The sequence below is a fragment of the Equus quagga genome, chromosome 7 (assembly GCF_021613505.1).
Source record: "Equus quagga isolate Etosha38 chromosome 7, UCLA_HA_Equagga_1.0, whole genome shotgun sequence".
Taxonomy (NCBI): domain Eukaryota; kingdom Metazoa; phylum Chordata; class Mammalia; order Perissodactyla; family Equidae; genus Equus; species Equus quagga.
Genome location: NC_060273.1, coordinates 128,877,421 through 128,894,203, shown reverse-complemented (window position 1 = coordinate 128,894,203; position 16,783 = coordinate 128,877,421). Strand labels below are relative to the sequence as shown.

The window sequence follows — 16,783 nt, the reverse complement described above, 5'->3', positions numbered from 1 at the left end:
CTTTAAAAAAACCCTGTAAATTATATATTTATACAAACTTATAAAGAAAGAAATCACTTATTTGGCAACAAGAATTGAAAAGATCCTGACAAAATTTATCATAGCCCTAAAAAGTTTCACTTTGGTCATAACTTTCTTCATTTAAAAACTAAGCTTTTATTGTTTACAGAAATGAATGTACTTTTAATATGCATATTTCCATTTATATATTATATACGAATGGAATTTAAAATCCCATTTTCAACCGAAATTTTAAAGAAAGATTCCCAACCTCAAACGAGAACTAACACTATGGTTATCTGACATCTGACATCTATACATTTAAAGGGTGCCTAAATGACAACTGGAGGAGAAAAATCTAAGAATATATAAAAGAACATATAAATTTAGTGAAGATGGTATCAAGAACATGATTACATCTTGAAGAAATAAATTAAACAAGTTAAACTCTTTTAGTTCCATGTAGGAAAGATCAATTGTACTTCAAACCAGTTCCCAGTTCATTCCCTAATTTCCTCAACTAAAAAAAAAATACGTCTTTACAAAAATTCTCTATTTTACTCAAAAAGTTATTATAAGTAAATTGTACAATGAATATAACCCATAAATACAAAAAGAAGGTACAAACACACACAGTGATAAAAGCTTATACAAGAGGAAAGAATATATTAAAGTTTGGCTAAACAATGGACCTTAATCTTGATATTAAATGAAATGACCAGATCAACAATATTTTGAAACAAGTCCAATGTGTCACCTCTGTACAACTATACTACAAAATTACCTGAGACTCATGCTCTACAACCCCAGTAAACTTGATATAAGCAGAAAGTAGACAGCAAAAGGCCCCCCAAACAGATTACATACCACGACAGGAGAAAGGACAACAGCAAACATGAAGACAAAAGTTAAAAACAAATAAGCAAACGTAAAAATGAAGTAAAAATCAATTTCAAGCAATGTTGTATAGCTATAGATTACTGGATAAAAACTTGAGATACCATATTTTCTGGCATGTAAACACAACATGCATAGGTAACCAAGAAATCCTAATTTTACAAAAGACTTTTCTAGAAAAATACATAGCATGAAAGTACAGTAATTCACTTATGAAATTGTAAATCATGGACATGCTATAATATTCTACTACTATTAAAAGTACAAGATCACATAGCCAGAAAAAAATACAATGTCTATATACAGCTAAAAAGAAATTTAATATGGGCATATAGAAGGATTATGGCAACAAAATAAATTAAATCTATAAAAAGTTCAGAGTTGACAAAAACTCTGTGCTTAGTGTGTAGCATGTGGTATACTTTCATTGAAAATACTGCTCATGAAATGTGAAACTAATAATATTGACATGAGGTTTCCCATTGCTGGGCTCCACCACCACCTCTTTATAGAGCTGACCTTTCCAAAATGAAGGGCCTAATAACCATGAGGTAATTTTTGAATATTTTTGGGGGATGTGTACCTGGGAGGTAGCTCATCCATTAGCATCGATGGTTTAAAAAGTACAACAAAACAAAAATAACAATAAAAAAATCATCATGGGGGCAATTTTAAACCAATTTTTTTGGAGCAATACATGAAGCTGAGAGGACAATGTCTGAAAGAGTGATAGGTCAATCAAATAGGGACAAGCAGGTAAGAACTGAAGCCATTTTCAGGAGTGCAGAGTATAGAAAGGAATATTGATGATGACAGCACACAGAGTGGAATTATGCTGAAATCATAATTTTGAACAAAGAAATATAAACCAGTCTTTTAAATTCTATAAAAATGTGAAAGGGACTACTATTCCATTTCCTTTAAATTTGTAGTTAATGTTTATTCTTGAAAATTTATAAATTTCTTAGTTGCCAATCTTGTCCCAAATCACTGTTTTATTTACACACTACCTATCTCTAAATTGAGAAAGATGTATATTTAAATTTAAACTGAACAGATGTTTTAGAAGTTACTTTATAATTAATATTGTATACAAACCTGAAATTCTCGAAGAAGAGTTGATATGTTAGCTTCATTTGCCAAGTTTGTCAAAATTTCAAGCTATGGTAGACAAAAGAAAAAGTAAATATTTTAAAACAAATAGAAAGGATGAATTTAATAAAGACTAGGAATTTAACAGAGACGTAACTTCAGTTTTTTAAAAAAGTCAGACTGTTACAAATGTTGTGAGGCATTATACCTTTCAGGTGAACTTTGTCTCCCTAAATCTACAAATAGAGGAGAGATAATTATAAGAGAAAAAATAATTAGGAAAAACAGAATCCTAAATCTTGCTTAATCGTTTGTCCCAACTTTACAATTTATATTTAATTAATCTAAACAATTTAAAGTAGTTTGACTTCTTTTTCCTTTATTTAGAGAGTTAAAAAACAACTTGTCCTCCATGTAATCTCTGTTTTCCAGTTAATTCTCTTTATTCGCTCTCATTCACCCTACCATCCCAAATACTTAGACATTTTAATTCTCTCTTCCGGATTTATAGCTATAAATACAATTAAAAGGCCATCTCCAATAGGCTCATTTAAAATATTTCAGTTTTTACTCATAAAGAATATTCAATTAATCTGAAGAAAAGCATGAAAAAGGAAAAATGGAACGAGAACATGGGACAAAGAGAAACAAAACACAAAATACAGACAGACACATTCGATAGCAATAATTATATTAAAAGTAAACAGTCTAAACACTCCAATTAAAAGGCACAGATTGTAAGAGTTCTTTATGTATTCCGGGTACTAGTCATTTTTCAGATATATGTACTAGGAATATTTTCTCCCAGATTAAGGCTTGACTTTTCCATTTATTTTGATGAGGATATTTTAATTTTTATATAATATTTTTAAAAACAATCTCAAACACAGAAAAGGTAAAAAGAACTACTTTTGATCTGAACCATTTGAGATACAGTTACCAGACTGATACCACATCATTCCCCAATATTTCTGTGTATATTTCCTACAAACAATGCCATTGTCCTACATACCACAATACAATCAAGAAAACCAGGAAATTAACACTGATACATCACAGCTATGCAATCATCTCTCCCCATTTACGTTTCACTAATCGTCTCAATCAGGTATAACAAAAGGATTCAGTTTAATATCTCACACTTTGTCTTTTTAGTGTCCTTCAGTCTGAAAGTTTCTCAGTTTTTCTTTTGATCTTCACAACCTTGAAACTTTTGATGACTGCAAACCAATTATTTGGTAAAATATCTTTCAATTTGAGAGTGTCTTAGATTTTCTTATGATTAAACCCAGTTTCCATGTGAATAACCAATCATTCCAATATTTTCTGAATAGTCCATCCTTTCCCCATTGGTTTGTAATATCTCCTCTAATATATAGTACATTTTCATACACATGGATGTTTCCAGGCTTTCTATTTTATTCCACTTACTTTTCTGTCTAAATATAACATTGTTTCAGTCATTATAGTTTTATATCCCTAACTACACTCTCTAATATAGTTATCATTCCCTGAACACAACACTCTTTCATAATCCTTGTGTTAGCATAAACTGTGCCTTTCTCTTACTCCCAACCCCACAATCTCCTAATCAACCTACCAACTAACAACCAAAAACCTCAGGAAAATGTTATTCTTTTAAGATCCATTCACATATCATCTTTCCCACTAGTCTTTTTTAAATCTCTCAGAGGATTAATCTCACCTTTCTGTTTCTGACAGTACTCAATTCAAATCTTCATATCACTTAAAACATATAGTGCTGAAATTATCTATTTACATGTCTGTCTCCTTCAGTAAACTGTGAGTTATTCAAGGTGCAGGCAGCATGTCTTAACTCTATATTATTGGAATGTAGCAAAGTAACTAGAACATAATAATATAGTTTAGAAAGTACAAAGAAAATTCCTATTGTGTTTATGTTTTTTTAAAAGCAGGTCTCCATTTTGCAGACGCTAGAAGGTACAGCAATATCTCCAGGGTAAACATGTACTAGATCACCTGAAAAACAGGAGCATACATACCTTCAGGGTCTTGATCATAGTTGGATCAGTTGACCTAACATAGAAACTCTTCAGATAAGGTTCAAACATACCCTAGATTATAAAAATAAATATATAAATGCACCTATGGTACTAATGCATTCATTTCTCTCTTGAATTATGTGTTCACAATGTACATACCTTTCTTTGAATTGACATAGTTGCTATATTCTGTAGAACAATATACTGTACTTCCCTAGAAATTAAAGAAATTTCACTGAGTATATTTTCCAATGAAATATCTTTAAGTAAAGAGTACATTAAAGAAAAACAATCAGCGATAAGTTTCATATTGAAAGGAACTCTTAAATATTTAAAAGTTTTTAGTAGATCTTAGATATTTATACCTTCTTTTAAAATTCATTTTCCCCATAAAGTATTACTAAATTAGAATATTAGATTATTTGATTCGTCATGAGGAAGAGTTAAAATCACTTTTATAATGCTCAGTTCCTAAGATGAAAATACTGCAGCTGTTTGGAATGGCTGCAAGGAACGTATTCTTGGGCTAATGAAATAAACACGACCACTGCCTTAACACGAAGTCTTTATCAGAAGGCTCACTGTGTCACTCAGTTCTTCCCAGAGCGGAAGACAGGTTAAAAGAACAGTCACGTTATTTCATGTCCAAACAGCTAAGAAATGAAGGTAGAACTGAATCTGGCATAAGGCTTCATGTGAAAGATGCATTCCAGATCCTTCTGACAACCTTTGAACGAGCTTTAGAAAGGAAAAATTATTGAACTGATAAAAGGGAAAAGAATGACTGTACAAAGACAAAGGAGAGAAGAGGAACACAAGGACATAACATCTTACTGACGGATGGCAAAAGCCAGCCTAGGGCTAAAGTTGTGGCACAGAGTTTTAGTCAAGGGCAAAAATAAACACGTGTCTTTTTCCCCCAACTCTACTAGCAGCAAGTGCTCAATGAAAAAAATTTTTATTTTAAATTAACTAATTAATGCAAAGTACCCTGGGTAAGCTAAATAGCTGAAACAATGGTATTCTTAAACACAGAAAACAAAACAAACAATAAAAATATGATCTTAAAATTTGAAAGTACATGTCACAGGAACTTAATAAAAGTTTTCTGAATTGCTGACCTGAACTGCTGAATTATCGTGAGGTAAAACTAAAGAGAAAGATATTCTTGAGCCAGCCCTGATGACCTAGTGGTCAAAGTTCGGTACACTCCACTTTGGCAGCCCTAGTTTGGTTCCCCAGCATGGAACCACATCACTCGTCTGTCAGTAGCCATGGTGTGGTGGCAGCTCATATAGAAGAACCTACAACTATACACAACTATGTACTAGGGCTTTGGAGGGGAAAAGGAAAAAAGACGGGGGAAGACTGGCAACAGATGTTAACTTAGGGCAAATCTTCCCCTGCAAAAAATAAAAATAAAAAAGAGAAGTGTATTCTTGCTATCTATTTATCTTTCTATCTACAGGAAATGAAAGGAGTATGTATTTCTTTAAAATAAGTAGCTATTAAGAATATACCCCCCTTTTTAAATAGAGTAAACTACAGTAATTAAACATTGCAACTTTATAGCCAGCAGCAATTCGGTCATAAACTACATAATTTACCCTATGTATTACTGCTCTATATAAAATCATACAAATACACTAAGTCAATCTAATAATATATTACTATAGTTTTCAGTGATTTTCAGACTTACCAGAACTTCCAAACATTATTATTGGCATACCTAGAAATATCAAACACTAATACTAGGCTACCGGTGACAGCATATACTATATGCCAAAAAATATTTTCAATCTCTTTGGGTTTGAGGTTAAAAAAATTTCAACATTTATCATAAACTTTGAGATAAATTGCATAATGACGATCCCCTCAAGTATGAAACCTTAATGATAAAATACAGTCAGAACCATGTATTAAATGCCTGAAAGGCAGATTATATTTGTTTAAACATTACTTTTGAAAAAATACAAAAGAAAAAGCATATATGAAATCATGTCCTACCTATTGCTACGAAGCAAACGCACTAGTGATTTAGAAATAATGCCAGCCTCAGATTTTGGTGATATGTGCCAATACAGCTGAGCAACTGCCATAACAACCTAAAAGAGAAAGAGTGAAAACAGTAAGAACCATGAACACTGGAGCGCCCCACAGTTTCACTGTACTTTCTCACATGTTATTTCCTTAACTCCTACAAAACTCCTGTGAAGTAAGGTGAGTAGGCTGTTACCCTTTGTAGCAGGTTGAATAGTATCCCCACCAAAAATTCATGTCTACCCTCAGAACGTGGGCTTGTCTGGAAGTAAAGTCTGCAGATGCCATTAGGGTAAAAGATCGAGATGAGATCACACTGGATTAGGGTGGGCTCTAACTCCAATGAGAGTGTCATTATGAGAGACAGAAGAGCACCCACAGAGAAGAGGGCAACGTGAAGATGGAGGCAGACGTGATGTGTCTAAAAGCCAAGGAATGCTGGAGTGCTGGCAACCACCAGAAGCCAGCAAAAGGCAGTTTCTCCCTCAGAGCCTCCAGAAGGAACCAATCCTGTGGACAGCTTTATTTTGGACCTATGGCCTCCTGAAATGTGGGAGAATACATTTCCGTGGTTTCAACCCACCCAGCCTGTGGTAATCTGTTATAATAATCCTAGGAAACGACTTCATCATCAAAAAAGAAAACAGATGTCAAAGGAACTACTCAAGGTCTGCGAGCCAGAGCAGGTCAAAGCTGGACACGACATGCCAAATCCCACACTCCTCCCAGTACTGCAGCTGCTGCTCCAAGATTGAGAAGTTGTAAAAAATTGCAAGCACACCTTTCCAAATAAAGCCAGACACTTCAGGACAATAGTAACAAGTAAGCTCAAATTTTTAAAAATCAGTACATTTAAGTTATAATTAAAAGAACTCTATTAAAACAATCCCTCGAAAACAGCAGCATTCGAAATGATCTTTTTTCCAAAAGGCAGAACCTTAAAACTAGTCTTTAGTTCAAAGCCATTACAAGGGTGATGAGAATTTCTCTGGCACAAAATAAAGATTTCTACGTTTGCCCCACATGCCTCTACACTCAGATCAGAGATTGAAGTCCGGGCTTCCCATTCACTCCAAGGATCCAGTTTGACCTGTGACAACTGCAGAGACAGAGCTGCAGGAGTTCCATCATCTTGTCTTTAGCTCAGGAGATACATGAACACCACTTTCCTTCTGCTTGGTCCATGAAGCTCTGTTTTCACACGCCTAAAGAGTGCACAGCACCGAAGGGGGCTCGAGGTAAAATGAGCTTCTTCTGAAACTAAGATACATTCTTTAAAAATACAGTTTACAGTCCTAAATTTACTGTTGTTTGGCATTTTGTTAAACTTTTCTTCACAAGACTGATTTATAGCTTTCAGACATTACTTGGGAATTTGAGGAGTTTAAGGATGTCTTATTTTTTCACTTGTGATCCACAAACACACTTTGATTATAGAACAAATTCTCCTGAATTAAAAATCTTATAAACAAAATCTCAATTAATGACTGACAATCTACAAGTAGGTGATAGTCATTTTAAAAATTATTAAAGCATACAGCTGGCTAATAAGTATTAGTATACGATACAAAAGAAAATTGAAGCTTAATTTAATGTGTTTTACAAATGATAAATCTTTTTCTATTAAAAATAGTAAGTCCAATGCTACTGGCAAGAAGGCAACCTGTACCTTCTATATATGACCATGTCTTTAAGATCGTAGATTCCACTTAGGATGTGATCTGTTCTGACATGTTAATTAAGGCACTCTCAAACGCAAAAGAGCTATATGATCTTCTCTTCCCCCAGTATTCACAAATCTAACAGTTTCAAGCTTCTCCAATACCCAGAATTTGAAATTTATAGCCTAATTTGTAAAAGCATGAGGGAAGCTCCTATAACTCCAAAGTCCAAAATGACTAAAAGTAGACAGCCTCATAGGCCTCCTCCAGTTACCTTACGTATGTTCAGAATCAAGTAGATCCTGTAAGCGCTTTTCTATTCCTAATCATTCACACCACTAGCACCTTATCTACACTGTTACAACAGCCTCCCAACATTCTGCTTCCAGTATCTCTGATCTCCAGTTCAAGCCACACAGCACTGACCAGCTAAGTTCCTGAAACAAATTCTCAGTCTCTCCTGTAACTTGAGAATGAGCCTAAAACAAACAAAAAAATCTACTCACAATCCTTCAAAAGTCAGTCGTTATATACATATGTACATATGTATATATATCTAGCAGCATCAAATAAGCAAGACACCAAAACACATTGGAATAAAAAGTAAAGTACCTCTATCAGATAAGCAGGGAACCAAAACATACTGGAACAAAAAGTACAAACCACCTCTATCCATTTCACCATTCAAGAACATTTCTGATTGGTAAGTATTTGGACTATAAAATCAATTTCTAAGACAAAGTTAAATGAACAGTGAGTCAATTATAAAGGAGAGTTTCAGGTGGCAAGTTACCGTTACTTAAGTACCACGTGGCCACGCTAGGGCACACTAAAATATAAGCATATTTTACAACAGTAGTAAAATTATGTTTTTGTTATTACTCTGTATGGTTACATGATAATGACTAAGAAACGAAATTACTAGGTATAAGATAAAAACTTCTACTAACTACTAAGATAGATATACAAAGCTCTAAGCTCTAAATTCTCAAGCATCAGAAAACAAAGTAATTCGAGTGAAATTCCTCATTTTCAAAGCTTTTCCTAATTAAACAGAACAATTCATTATGAATATTTTTTAATTAAAAAAATTTTAAGAAAATGCTTAACTTCAATCCATCAAGTCGTCAGACATAACTATCAGTTAACAGAAAACACAGATTACAGAAGAAAAAATTAAACAGCACTATTAAGGAAGCAACCAGACAAACCCAGAAGAACATTCTGCAAGATCTGAGAGGTTTAAAAGAAATAATAACCAGATGCAATGCAGTAGATAACAGTTTAGATTAACCACTTATCAAAGATAATGTAAGATAAATTGGTATTAAATGAGATGAAATTTTATTGAAATAGAAAGGTGGAGACAGCTGACTAGAAAAAAATATTTTGTAGAGTACGATTTCTATGTTGGTTTAAAATATATATATGTATAGACATACACAGTGAATATATGTACATTTATGCAGAAAAAAGATCTGGAAGGAAATCTATTAAGATATTATAACAGCAATTTCTGAGTGATGGGAATATGATGTTTTAATTTTTTTTCAGTTTTGCTACTCTGTATTTTCTAATTTTCTACTTTGTCTTCTAAAATATTTTGGGGCGAGCCCAGTGGCCCATGGTGGTTAAGCTTGTGTGCTCCACTTTGGCAGTGCGAGGGTCCCAGGTTCAGATCCTGGGCATGGACCTATACATCGCTCATCAAGCCATGCTGTGGCAGTCTCCCTCATACAATAGAGGAAGATTGACACAGATGTTAGCTCAGGGCCAAACTTCCTCACCAAAAAAGTAAATAAAATATAAAAGGTTATTTAAAATCAACAGTTATAAAATAAATAAACTTAGGACCCAAATGAAGACCATTTTTTCTTTTTTAGAGGAAGATTAGTCCTGAATTAACATCCGCCACCAAATCTCCTCTTTTTTTTGCTGAGGCAGATTGGCCCTCAGCTAACATCCAGGCCCATCTTCCTCTACTTTATATGTGGGACACCTACCACAGCATGGCTTGACAAGTGGTGCATAGGTCTGCACCTGACATCCGAACCGTGAACCCCGGGCCGCCGAAGGAGAGCATGCGAACTTAACCACTGTGCCACTGGGTTGGCCCTGACCCAAAGGAAGATGATTTTTAATTGCTATTCCTACCAGTTAAAATTTATTCTGTATGAGGCATTATGCTGGGTGCTTTTGTTATACATTAGTCTCTTAAACTCTTATCTGGAAGAAACGAATATTAGGGACTGATATCAGATTAAGCCCTCGAACACAATCAAGTAATAGAGAAATACATACAGTCCTCCAATCACCTGAGAAGCATCTTCAGTTTACATCTTAGGAAAAGCCAATTAATAAAACCACAAAAAAGTGCATGAAATCCAGTCGACATACAACTACCAAACCAAGGAATTTCATCAAAACCTGAGTTTTTGGTGTATAAACAAATGCTCCATTAGCACACTCAAAAATATTTATTTATTGAACTTGTTTAACCAACATTTAAAAAAATCTGTGAATTCTTCCTTTTTGTTTTTTAAAGACTGGCATCTGAGCTAACAACTGTTGCCAATCTTCCTCTTTTTTTTTTTTTTTGGTTTTTCTCCCCAGGACATAGTTGTATAATTTTTAGTTGTGGGTCCTTCTAGTTGTGGCATGTGGGACGCCACCTCAACGAGGCCTGATGAGCGGTGCCATGTCTGCGCCCAGGATCCAAACCAGCGAAACCCTGGGCTGCTGAAGCAGAGCACTTGGCCAACGGGGCCGGCCCCAGTGAATTATTTCTTACAAGGGTTTTGACATACCGCTGCATTCCTGCTCTGAAGCAAAGGCTTTGTGTTCCGAATTAAGAGTCTATGGTCTGGATCCATAGTATATGGCTTCTTCCTTTTGTCAGTCTTTTCCTTCTGTTCGTCATCAGAGTCATAGAAACTCTTTTCATTGTCTTCCAGACCATCATCCTACAGGAGAGAAATACAATCTCAAGATTAGTTCAAACCTTGAACAGCCCAAATATTATACAAAGAAATCTTCCATTTTAACATCTACAATAGCGATAATAATTTACTGTAGAATACTACTGTTGAGGCAATTTGAAAATATTATGCTACCTATACGAAAGAAAGGCCTTGGTTTTTCTCATATTTTATAACACAATAACTGTCCTTTAGTGCAACAGATCACACTTCTTTTCTATTACACAGTAAACCTCTGAAAAGATTAAATCTCCACAGAAATACCCACAACTGCCCAAAGGGAAAACTTGACAAAGCCTCTAAGAGGGAACACCTACACCCTGAAAACTATGTCCATAAATAATCAGCCACTCTGTAACTGAATCAAATGGTCAGAAGAAAGAGGAGAAGTGTTTGAACAGCAACACACATAAAAAAATCAGAATAAAGCCTGACAGGTTAAAAACTAGTGATTAAGCAGCTCTCTGCGTTGTCAAGAAAGACTCAGCTTGAGATTTATGTGTATCCATAGGAGTTGATTCTATGTTTTTCTTTTGTACTTTTCATTTGAATTCTCTATTATCTCTGCCAATAAAATCAGCCTATAGGCATTTAGTCCTAAAAATAAACAAACAAGAGCACAGGTAAAGACAATAATATCCACGTGGGTGGATCCAATTCAATCACTGTTTAGAGGTAACTTCTGTTGCCAAGTACCTGAAATATACTTTCCATTTCTGGGAAGATGGAGCAGATGTACTTTCGCCCATTCTTCTCACTGTGTAAACCAGAAACCCGAGACATTATACACAAAACAAACGTAAGAAAGGAAAGGCAGAGAGAAGCAGAAAGACTGGATAGGGACCTCAGGACCCAAAGAAGGACACAACAGTGAGTTCCTTGGGTTTTCATTTCTACCTCATATATCAGACCAAGTTCTAGAGAAGCTGGTAAGGCAGAAACACCAACAAGCATAGATAAACAAACCCTCCAAAACTCTGCTCTCTGTGGCCAAAGGAAAAGACAAGGCAAAGTCTAGCAAGACAGAAGCCTTTTAGAAAGTAACTGCTCTCGTACAGCCAACACTAGAAAAAAAACTACAGCCACAGCCCCACCCCCACCAGTGGAGGCTGACATGGGTAGCCCAGACTTCCACCGTCACCACGCTATAATGAGATGCCCCAACCATCCCACTGGGGTGGTGTCAGAAAAGGTCTAGATGGGACCGAGACTTTAATTCCCACCAGGAGGTAAGCAGGCGCCCCACGGTGTCAGTGGAGACCAGGTGAGGAGCGTGAAGATCCAATCCCATCCCTCAGTGAGGAGGTGACCAGATCCCTCCCCACTGGGCGAGAGTGAGAGGATGCTTAGGGTACTCAGGACCTGCAGCACCACCACCCAGTGACAACAAGGACACACCACTCTATGGTGTTAGTGGAGGACACATGTGGAACAGTAATGAAGCACTTCTATCCCTCACAGCCAGAGCGTTACCAGGGGAGTATTAGTGGGGAGCCAGAAATCCCACATTCACCACCGTGACAATGAGCACGACCTCCCGGAGGTGTCAATGGAGGCTGAGCGAGGAACCTAGACTGCCTTGAAGAAGCTGTGGCAGGCATATGCATGTTAAAGGTGATTATGATGAGATCTCAGAGGTAAAGGAGGAAGATGTTATTGGAAACTGGAGGAAAGGCAATCCTTGTCACAAAGTGGCAAGAACTTGGTTCAACTGTGTTCTGGTGTTACGTGGAAAGTAGAAGCTAAAAGTGATGAACTTGGATATTTAGCTGAGGAGATTTCTAAGCAAAGTGCTGAAGGCGCAGCCTGGTTTCTCCTTGTTGCTTATAGTAAACATGAGAAAGAAAGATAAATTGAAGGAAATGTTAAGCAAAGGGGAACCAGAACTTGAAGATTTGGACATTTTCAGGCTACTCACATCACAAAAATCGAGAAAGCGTCTTCAGAAGAGAACACCAAGGGTGTGGCTTGAAAATCATTTGATAAAAAGGTCATGAGTACCGATCATGGATTTAATCTGACATCTCAGCAGAAGCCAGGAGTAGAGATGGGATTATACCAGCAGAAACACTGCCAGCTTGGAACAAAGGGGAGAGACGGGACAAAATGAAGGACGGCTGTCAGACTTCTGCGGTCCTACAGGACAGGACAATGTAAGGACACACAGAGAAGGCAGCCTTCTCTAAGTCAAGGAGAGAGGCCTCAGGAGAAACCACACCTGCTAACACCTGGGTCTTGGACTTCCAGCCTCTACAACACTGAGAAATAAATGTCTGTTGATCAAGCCACCCAGTCTGTCCTATTTTGCTGTGACAGCTCTAGCAAACTAATACAGAAATCAACAAACAATTCACCAAAGGAGATACACAAATGGCAAAAAGCAAATAAAAAGATAATCAACTTCATTAGCCATTAGGGAAATGCAAATTAAAACCACAGCAAGATATCACTACAGACATAAGAGAAGGGCTCTCACCTAAAACCAAAAAATAGTGACAACAGCATATGATAGTAAGGACAGAGAGGAAAGGGATCCCTCATATACTGTGGTGGGAATGTAAAAGGTTACAGCCACTCTGGCAGGTTGGCAGTTTCTGCAATTATACAACCCAGTAATTGCACTCTTGGGTGTTTATCACCGAGAAATGGAAATGTATTCTCATACAAAAAACTGTACACAAATATTCATACCAGCTTTATTCCTATTAGCCAAAAGGGAAACAACCCAGATGTCCTTCAATGGATGAATGGTTCAACAACTGGTTAAACAAATGGTTAAACAAAATGGTTAAACACCTAGGCCACGGAATATCACTCAGAAATAAAAAGAAACAAACGACTGATATACACAACAACTCTGATTAATCTCCAGAGAAGTATGGTGAAAAAGATTAATATGAAAAGGCTATATACTGTATAATTCCATTTATTTAACATTCTTGAAACGAAAAAATTATAGTGATGGAGAGCCAATTAGTGGGTTATGGTTAATAACCTATGGAGGTTAAGGGGAGGCAGGTTAAGCACAGGGAAGGAAGCTATAAAATCACAACATAAAGGATCCTTGCAATGGAAATGTTCTGAATCTTGACTGTATCAGTGTCAATATCCTGGTTGTAATACCTTACTACAGTTTTGCAAGATGTTACCATCAGGAGAAAATGAGTAAAGGTTATTCCAGATCTTTCTGTATTATTTCTTAAACGACTGCTTGTGAATCTACAGTTACCTTAAGATAGAAAGTTTAATTGAATAAAATTGAGGAAAAAATCAGTAAATCACTTAAAAGCTATTTGTACATATTTATAATATAACAATAAAAGTAATTTATTTATAATATAACAATAAAAGTAATTATCTAAAATGCTTCAAGTTAATATCACTTAAAGAAGTATTTTTCCCTTGCTAAGTGCCTACAGATAATACATAGTCTTTACTTGACTCTTGACTAAAATATCACTGAAAACACTTTTCATCAAAAATATGACCATTCGGTTTCTTAGAAGTAAGCATATTGTCAGTATTTTTTAAATCCACAATAAAAAAATCTTAAGAAATGCTCCAAAACAGAAGAAACACCAAATTTATACTCTTTGAAAACCCAAGAAAATGTTTAAATAATACCCATCTTTGAGAGTGAACTACAAATTGTAGCATTATCCTCTTCCTTTGAATACACAATCAAAACAAACTACTTGCCTCAGTGCTTTAAAAAGCAAAAGAAGCGGGGACTGTAACTGAGATATATTTTTATATCAAGGCCATACTTGAGTGACTGCTCCTATATGGAGCTTCAGGCCAAACTGGTTTTATTAACTCAATTAGTAAATTAATAAAGTGATACACAAACAATCACATTCTCTAAGCATAAGTACACACCTACAATGCTTAGCCAACTTCAATCAAATAAATATTCAAACTCCACCTGAAACTGATACACGATGAAACTGCTGTATTAACACAGCACTGTAACTAAAAATTAAAATCCACAAATGCACATAAAAAGCTGCTTTCAATAAGCATTTATTCATTCTATTTCTCCTTCATTATTAACAGACTTTATTAAAATTCAATTATATTATTTCAATAAAGAACATAATCATATTGCTTACTTTGCAGTACAAGTCTTTGGGATTATGATAGCAATTTTAGTAAAAAGACTGCAATGGAATTTTTTCTTTCATTAGTACCTGTCCCCCATAAAATTCAAGGATCTAACAAAGCTATCAAGAAAAGCTTCTACAGGGGCCGGCCCAGGGGCGCAGTGGTCAAGTTTGCTTCACTCCGCTTCACGGCCCAGGGGTCACCTGTTCGGATCCTGGTGTGGACCTACACACAGCTTACCAAGCCACGCTGTGGAGGCGTCCCACACATAAAATAGAACATGGGCACGGATGTTAGCTCAGGCCTAATCTTTCTCAAAAAGAGAAAAAAAGAAAAACTTCTACAAATCAAAATTCATAAAATTCATAAAAATACAGAAACAAAAACTGGAGGTCAGGATCTACCAAAAAGCAAAATTCCTAATAACTCTCCTAGTCTTTAGTTTAAAAGCCTGAGAGTCTATACCCTAGGGAGTAAAGAAGATAAAGCTCAGCTTTTAATCTTCTCAATCTACAATTGAGGTGGTTAAGCTAACTCAGAGGGTTGATACCCTGAATATTCTACAAACAAACCAAAATCCATCATCCAAAGCCTCAAACTAGTTCAACAATTTTTCATAAAGCCAAGAAGGAAAGAAAGGAGGAAGAGAGAGAAGGAAAGAAGGGAGGAAGAGAGAGAAGGAAGAAAAGGCAGCATCATTAAGGGTCAGGATATTGTTTCCATTTGGGAAAGAAAGCAGGATATTAACTAGACGATGTCAAGAGGGGGGCTTCTGGACTAAATTTATAATTTCTGTTTCTTAATCGGAGTACTCATTACAGAGGGGTATACAGTTTGTGAAAATTTATGAAGCCATTTGCTTTTGACACATGTACATTACGTATTTCTACTTCAATAAAAAAATTTAAATATGCAAATAAGAAAAAAGACAATGATGTGAATACAAATTATGAAAAACAAAAAGAAAGAAGGTGAAAAATGAGAATAACACAAGCATTTAAAATGAACTGTAAAATATCTATGGATAACACGTTCAAGGAATTAAGTGATACGACTGAGCTTTTGGAAGGGAATTCAACTCCATATTATTTTTATAGAAAAGTGAGATTCACTTTTTAACATCATTTTGATATAAAGCACTACAATTTCAGTAACCACCTGTAGAGTTAATATGGCAATCTTTAAAATTTGACTTTGACTAATTTTACATTAGTGATAATTTGGACAGATCAGAAAGAGGAAGATTTTTGCTCTCTTAGAGATCACAGCCCAGGACAATTAAGTAAGTTAAATAAAGAGTCAGATTTTATATGTTAGATAACTTTGAACAGTTTTGAAATAATCATTCTTAATTAAATTTTAAATGTATGATGGAATGAATTTTATTTTCAGCTTGTTGAGAAACAGAAAAGTTGGTTAAACACGTAAGGTAAACAAGGTATGAGAAAGATGTTTAGTCTACTTCAGAGTAAAATTAGATAAAATGGGCTTCAAAGATGCTGAAATTGATTTTTAGAAAAAAGTTTCCATTTGCTCAACTTAGTATATTAACTGTACATCATATATAAAAGAGGAAAATGAATCAATTTTAATATACCTCCAAGTGTATTTGAAAGCAATATTTTAGAAATATTTTATTTTTAGTGAAACTTTAATTTTTTTAACTTATTCTGTACTTTCTATTTCTTGTCTAGCAATTGATATTATGCAGGCTCGATTTATGTAATTCACCTGTAAATTTGGAACTAAGTAAAAAGGTCTCTCCTACATAGCTGAAATAGCTGTTACAAAGCCTTTAGATATTATTCTAAATATAAAGCCCTTACTCAGAGTATATTACGCAGATAATTTTAACCATCGTAATAGTCTGGTTTCCTGATGAACAGATAAAAATAAAATGCATAACTTAAAAGAAAATATTAGGTTATTTCTTTCATTCCCTGCCAAGGGGTAGGGAAATAGAAATGTGTTCTATGGGCCAGCCCGG

The 16,783-nt window shown here is 35.3% G+C and overlaps 1 protein-coding gene across 5 annotated transcripts in view; it reads right to left on the bottom strand.

The window, feature by feature from the left end:
• The window catches only part of AP3B1 (adaptor related protein complex 3 subunit beta 1), a 227,628-nt gene that overhangs the window by 123,572 nt on the left and 87,273 nt on the right, over positions 1–16,783 (bottom strand). For all 5 annotated transcript variants that reach the window (XM_046666494.1, XM_046666495.1, XM_046666496.1 and 2 more), the window contains exons 8-12: positions 10,522–10,677; positions 6,021–6,118; positions 4,173–4,227; positions 4,014–4,085; positions 1,996–2,058 (exon numbers count right to left, since the gene is read on the bottom strand). In XM_046666494.1, the coding sequence (XP_046522450.1) occupies positions 1,996–2,058; positions 4,014–4,085; positions 4,173–4,227; positions 6,021–6,118; positions 10,522–10,677 (444 nt within the window). The remainder of the gene's footprint in view (positions 1–1,995; positions 2,059–4,013; positions 4,086–4,172; positions 4,228–6,020; positions 6,119–10,521; positions 10,678–16,783) is intronic.